Here is a 6,525-nt window from a genome sequence, read left to right on the forward strand (position 1 = left end):
GCGGTTTCCACTGTACTCCCAGGAGGCTGCACATGCTGTGGTTCCCACCCTTCGATTTCTAGAAGCTTCCTATTCCAGCTTTGCAAAAAGAAAAACCAAAGTTCTGTCTTGTTTGGGCCAGTTTGAGAGGCTTCAGCACCTTAGAGAACACTGCTCCTCTTTCACGCTGAGAGTGTGGAACGTGAAGACAGTGCAAGTGGAGGGGCAGTGATGGTGTGGCCACAGAACTTACTGTCCTAACTAGAAATATTTTGGAGGAAAAAGCGCCTTTTTTTTTTTTTTTAACCAAACCAACAGGTACACATAAAGTAGGCAGGACTATGTCAGGCAAAGGGAACACATGGTCACCCTCGAGATGGGAGAAGGGGATGCAGTGTCCGGAGAGCCGGTTGCACACCTACCTCTTCACTCACCTCTCTGCAGGGTTTGCTTCCCTGAGCCTCGGCTTCCTTTACCGTAAAATAGCATTAAGCGATCTCTAAAGTTCTTTCTGATTCAGAAACATCTCAGACTAAGATTCTAAGTCTTCCTGACTTTGAACAAAGGCAACACGGGAGATGAGTTAAATGTACATGGAGGGGAACCAGCAGATGGCATAATGGTTATGTCTCTGGATGTAGTCGACCAGGTAGTCAACTGTTGTTCAAGTCCAGACCTGACAACTTAGAACTTACACTGGGCACGTGTGCGTGAGTGCCCAAAATCCTGAGAGAATGGAGAAGGGATTGCAGTATGGCCAGCCTCCTGGGGGATGATTTCTCATCTCTGTCTCTCTGGTGAGTGCATGTACCCTATTGCAAAATCCTCTCTAAAAAAATGTACAAGGAGGAACCCTTTAAAATTATATATAGCCAACTAACTATACAGAAACAGCAATGAAATGCTTTACTAATCTGATTTTTTAAAAGACAACTATATGTATGTATGTATATTGGGTTATCTAAAAAGTCATGATGTATTTTTCTATGCAAAAATGTGTCGTGACTTTTCCAACGAGATATATATATGTATTTTCGTTGGTTTGTCTTTTAGGTTTTTGCCATAGGATGAGTGTGCTTGCTGGAAAGAGAGAGAGGGAAAGTGAGAAATTACCCCATCTCCCAGAGAGATGACAACACCATAATCCCTTTTCTTCCTTTTGTTGGGACTTTGGGCACCCCTGCATATGTGCCCAGTGTGATTTTCAAGAAGCCAGGTCTGAGATTCGAACTGCAGTAGGTCATGTGAGAATCTAGTACCTTAACCACCACCCCGCCTGCTGGCCCAAGAAGACCCCATGTATTAACCAATCCAAACTACTGGGTGGCCAGTGGTTAGATCCATCTCCTGAGGCATGAGTGGAGCAGCTCCAAAGTTCTGCGGCTTCTTGGCAAGGCCGGCTGGTACCTGCCCAGATGCTCAGGTCCAGGCGAAGGCTGAGTGTCTTCGTCCTGTTCATTTCATCCCTGAGGCCTATGCTGTGTCCCGCCTTGGCCCGTGAAGAGGAAGGAAAAAGCCTGTCTCTCCCTCTCACTGGTTGCCTTGTCAGCCCATCCCTTATTACTCACCCTGACTTTGGCTAGTTCTCCATCCCCATTTCTGGGAGATGTTCAAACTGTCAGCAAGTTTGCAGAGCTCGGGAGGGCAAATGTAATCTTCTGAACTGCATAAACTGCTCTTAAAGGTCACTGTGCTGTGTCATAGAATTTCAGAAGTTTGGAACTAGAAGGAACCTTAGAGACTATCTAAGCTTCAATTCACAGATGAGAAAATAAGACCTAAAAACAAAAACAAATGTCAATGTTCAGGCACCGTGCGGGTGCTTTAAAGCAATCGTCAACAATATTATTTTCTGGAGCCAACAGGTGGTGTGGTGGTTAAAGTACTGGACTCCCACATGGCTGACCACAGCTGGAGTCCCTGACCTGGTGGTTTGCTTTCTCTCTTTCTCTGTCTCCTCTCCCTCTCTCTCCCCTCTCTCTGGTGAGTGCACATGCCCTATAGCAAATTTTAAAATAATAATTAATTAAATTAATAGTTACATTTTTCTTTACGCATGATAGTGTGTGTACAAACATGCACACGTATTGGTGTGTGTGAGAGAGAAGCGCACTGTCCAGGATCTGGTCACACTGCACTCTCCTTCCTCCACTCCTCCAGCCCCTCAGACCTTGGGCACTCATGTCTGGTGTGTGTCAGGCTGACTGGGCCGGGGACAAGAACCGCAGTCGCCACGTGAGACCCAGGGGCAGTGCGTTACTGCTGCACCACGGAGCCAGCCCATATAGCAAATTATTTCATTTCATTCTTGTGACCACCCCATGAAGTCCCTATCCTTTCCCATATTCGAAATAAGGAACCTGAGGCTCCGAGAAGTCAGATAACTCACTGCCCATTCAGCTTAATCCAAATGTTCATTAGTAACAGAAAAGAAATTTGAACCAAGTTCTGCTGCTTCTCGGGACACCCTTCTTTCTATTAAAATGATTCAAGGTGAGTCAACGGGCATTTATTAGTGGAGTGTTGGAAAAGTCATGATGCCTTTTTACATAGAAAAATATGTCCTGGCTTTTCCGACAACCCAGTATATGCTTGCGATGAACTAGGCACTACCCCTGGTGCCAAGACGATTAGTTGGGCCACCAATTAGATGTACGAGTCCTGCCCTTACAGGCTCTAGGGGAGAAAACAGGCTACTGCCAGGTCTCTGCAAAGCTGTCTCCAGAAGGGTCAGACAGTTGACCAAGATGAACTGGAAGTGCTCTTAACCCCTCAGGGAAGTGGGTGCGGGCAGAAGAGGAGGGAGCTACTGCTTTCCTCTCTCGCAAAGGCGAAAACAGAGGCCATTACAGGAATGGCCCAGCACAGGACAGTCACCAGCAGGCCAAGAATGGAATAAACTGTCTTGTCTTTCCCTGGACTTCCCTCCAATCACCTCTGGTTACTACAAGGCTCAAGGGCAATTATCACTTGAGGCAAATTCTTCTGAGAGCAATTATTTTACTAAGCTTCCCACCAGTAGCCAAACCTACTCATTCGAACTTCATCCCTCTTCTCCTCTCTTTTGATGAAGACAAGTCCTGCACGTGGATAATCATCGAATGAAAACGCTCTGAGCAGAGTAGATGATACTGCGACCGTAATACAGTGAAGTTACGAATGAACAGCTCCATAGCAACATGGACGAAGACAGTGACAACTGCCGCTAATCAATCGCCATGCAAACCCACGACCAGGGCAGATGCTAAGTGCTCTCACACACGGTCCCACAACAGTTCGCACGCAGAGGCTGATCCAGGTCTTGTGGGTCTTAGAGCTTATACAATTCGAGGGGTGTTTCCCAAGAAGAAAAAGGAAATTTGGGGGATACAAAATAAGGTACCGGGCTTTGCAAGGGCCAGTACAAGTGAGAGGGCCAAAGCAAAGCTTGGCGAGCTTGTGGTAAATGTAGCACTGTGTCCCAGCCAGCTAACACACACATCTCCACATAGACAAGTTGTAAAACTGAGACCCAGCCAAGTTGCCCAAAGGCAAAGGCTTGCAAATGTTGAGTCTAGGATCTGAACACAGGATGACTGACTCCAATCTTAGGTGCTTTTTCTTTGTGTGACTTCAAAGAAAAACAAAACTGCTATCACTTATTACACGTTAACCATATCCCAGGAAAAATCACACCCATTTTCATGACTCGTTCTTCTAACCTTACTATAGACAGGCATGTGTATACATACAGGTAGGGAAAACATGGGTCAAGAAAGATGGCAGCTAACCTATGGTCAGCCAGCAGTACACCAGAAGCTGGGATTCTGGCCCGGGAGCACTAACTTGCAAAGATCTTACTGTCGCCTACCAGCCTGTGCTACCACCAGACAAGTAACCCAGGAAAGAGCCGATTGGAACCTCTGGACTTACAACATCACCAAACCGGTCCACCAAAACTTGCCCTGTCTTTTGGTTTCATACGCCACATTATACAGTGCTCTGTAGCTGGGAGTTGGGCAGTTCTGAGAGGCCACTTTCCAGTCAGAACACAGTCCATTCCTCAGGGAGAAAACCACTCAGAAAAGCCAGTCTACACCACCAACACACACTCAGGCCTCAGCCAAGCTGCCCCTCTTCCCCAGTGAAATGGAACACAGAGCATCTGATGGCTGGCCACTTCTGGGGCCCTGGGACGTCCACTCATCTATGGACATCCCAGCAAGAGACTTTCTTTTCTTTTTCTTTCTTTTTTTTTTTTTTTTGAGAGGTTTTTGCTATAGGGCGCGTACGCTCGCCAGACAGAGAGAGAGAGACAAAGAGATAGAAAGCGAGAAGTCACCCCCCAGGGGGACTGGCCACGCCGCAATCCCTTCTCTTCCATTTCCTCTCTGGATTCTGGGCAGATACGCATAACCGCCCTGCGTGAGTTTAAGCCACCGGGTCCGGGACTCGAACCACGGCGGACTACGTGGGAGTCCAGCGACATAGCCATTACGCTAACTGCTGGCCCCTTTTTTTGTTTTGTTTTGTTTTTTCTTTTTTTTTTTTTTCCAGCAAGAGACTTTCAAAGCCACGCCAGAAAATTCTCATGTTGGCTATAATCAAACTGCTTAGCTCTAGTCATTCAACACAAGAGCTGTCATCCTCCAACAAAGCTTACCACCGATTTGGGAGTGGGCAGGAATAACCCAGAACTCAGTTTCTTTATCCCTCCGGGAAAGCAATGACTTGAGAAGGCCAGGCAGTGGGCCCTATCTTCCCTGGACAATGTAAACTTTTTTTAGAGAGAGAATTTTTGCTCTAGGGTGCATGCACTTGCCAAAGAGACACAGAGACAGGAAGCGAGAAATCACCCCCGGGGGGTTGGCCACACTGCTATTTATTCTCCTCCAGTCTGCTCCTGGGATTTTGTGCACACATGCACACGCACCCGGTGTGAGTTTCAAGTTACCGGGTCCAGGCCTCGAATGGCAGTCAGCCATGTGGGAGTCCAGCACCTTAACCACCACGTCCCCCACTGGTCACAGCAACGTGAACTTTTTAAAAATTAAATTATCCTTTCCCACAACACTGCTTTTATTTGTTTGTTTCAGGTTCCCGTCCCCTTTAACTGTCAGATTTCAAGTACCTTGAGCACTTGGAGAAACCTCGGTTAACTCTGTTGCCACCTCGAGACAACTTTACTCATCAGGGAGTAGCCGAAACTGGAAGACACCTGTTTCTTTTTTCTTTTTTTCTCCCTATAGAGCGAGAACACTCACCAGAGAAAGACAGAGGGGGAGAGAAAGAGAAAGAGAGAGAGAGAATGAGAAATCACCCCCTGGGGAGATGACTACTCCACAGTCCCTTCTCCTCCACTCTCCTCTCAAGATGTGGGCATGCATCTCAAGGGCCCAGCCTATTTTCAAGCCCTTAGCTCCAAGGCTCGAACCTTGCATTGGACCATGTGGGATCCAGCGGCCTTAAGCACCATACCACCAGGCTGGCCCCAACCAGGGCTTTTTACCTGCTGAGGGCAAAGTGCAGAGCAGTCGGTGCAAGTGGCAAGCAGTTGAGGTGTTCATAAGAAAGGCTGTGCTAATGAATCTTTTTAAGGAAAAAGTGGTCCTGGTGACTCTCTCTTGTTCCTTTTTCCACAAAGCCTGGTGGATGTGGGTGAAAAGGCAGAAGAAATGACCAGCAAGGTCAAAAGATGAAGTCCTCTAAAATAACTAGTTCTCTATCTAGTCCACTCATCTAGGGCAAAAGAGGAGCCAGGTTCTTATAGGGATGCTATAAATGCAGCCATGCCTGATAACTAGGCTGTTAGGAGCAAGAACCCACGGAGAGACAAAGCAATTGGGGCTGCCGGTGCAAGATACTGAGCTGCCAAGTCAGTGTCAAGCACAGATGGGGACAGACGAACTGTCGCCACGCCACAGGGCTAGCCTGGCTACTCCAGCCCAGCCCCGCCCGACCCTAGCGGGCTCAGGAGGGTAGAAAACAATAGACCACACGCCCACCTCTTCTCCCCAACCCCACACCACTTCAAAGCCACAGCAAGCAGCCACAGAACCTGCCCCGTCTGCGGTGTCTTTCATTTAAATAGTTTTGTTTCTTCCTGGAGTAGGAGGGAAACGAGTTTGGGCCCAAAAGAGATTAGGGTGTGTGAAGGGGGTGGGGAGAGATGGAAATGATAGACACAAGCGAAAGCCTTTTTAAAGAGATAAGGTCTGCAGTGCTACGTGCGACGAGAAAGATCACAGTCACCTCCATTCCTCCCGGTCCTTCTGAAGCCCTCACCCACCGAGCCCGAAAAGACAGGGACGGAAGGAGGCTCAGGCCGGGTCGGCAGGGTGCAGGTCTCCCCGGCACAAGGCTCGGAGGGGGCCGTGGGCTGGAAGCCACCCCCAACATCCGCGCGCGCACACACACACACACACGCACACTTAGGCTCACCTTCTCGACTGCCTGGTCCACGGCCTTCTGGAAGACCCGGGCCACCAACAGCGTGACGCTGGTCACCAGCAGGAGCAGGGACAGCGTCCCGGCCGTGTAGAAGCAGCATCTGCCCATTCTGTGCGC

At 48.6% G+C, this 6,525-nt stretch overlaps 1 protein-coding gene across 1 annotated transcript in view; it reads right to left on the reverse strand.

Moving 5' to 3' along the window:
* Positions 1–6,519, reverse strand: part of SCARB2 (scavenger receptor class B member 2) — a 68,997-nt gene extending 62,478 nt beyond the window's left edge. Inside the window, exon 1 of the mRNA XM_006142962.3 lies at positions 6,400–6,519. Coding sequence (XP_006143024.1) covers positions 6,400–6,516 — 117 coding nt within the window. The 5' untranslated portion in view covers positions 6,517–6,519. The remainder of the gene's footprint in view (positions 1–6,399) is intronic.
* Positions 6,520–6,525: the final 6 nt, after the last annotated feature.

The sequence above is a fragment of the Tupaia chinensis genome, unplaced genomic scaffold (assembly GCF_000334495.1).
Source record: "Tupaia chinensis unplaced genomic scaffold, TupChi_1.0 Scaffold000086_1, whole genome shotgun sequence".
NCBI classification, from domain to species: domain Eukaryota; kingdom Metazoa; phylum Chordata; class Mammalia; order Scandentia; family Tupaiidae; genus Tupaia; species Tupaia belangeri.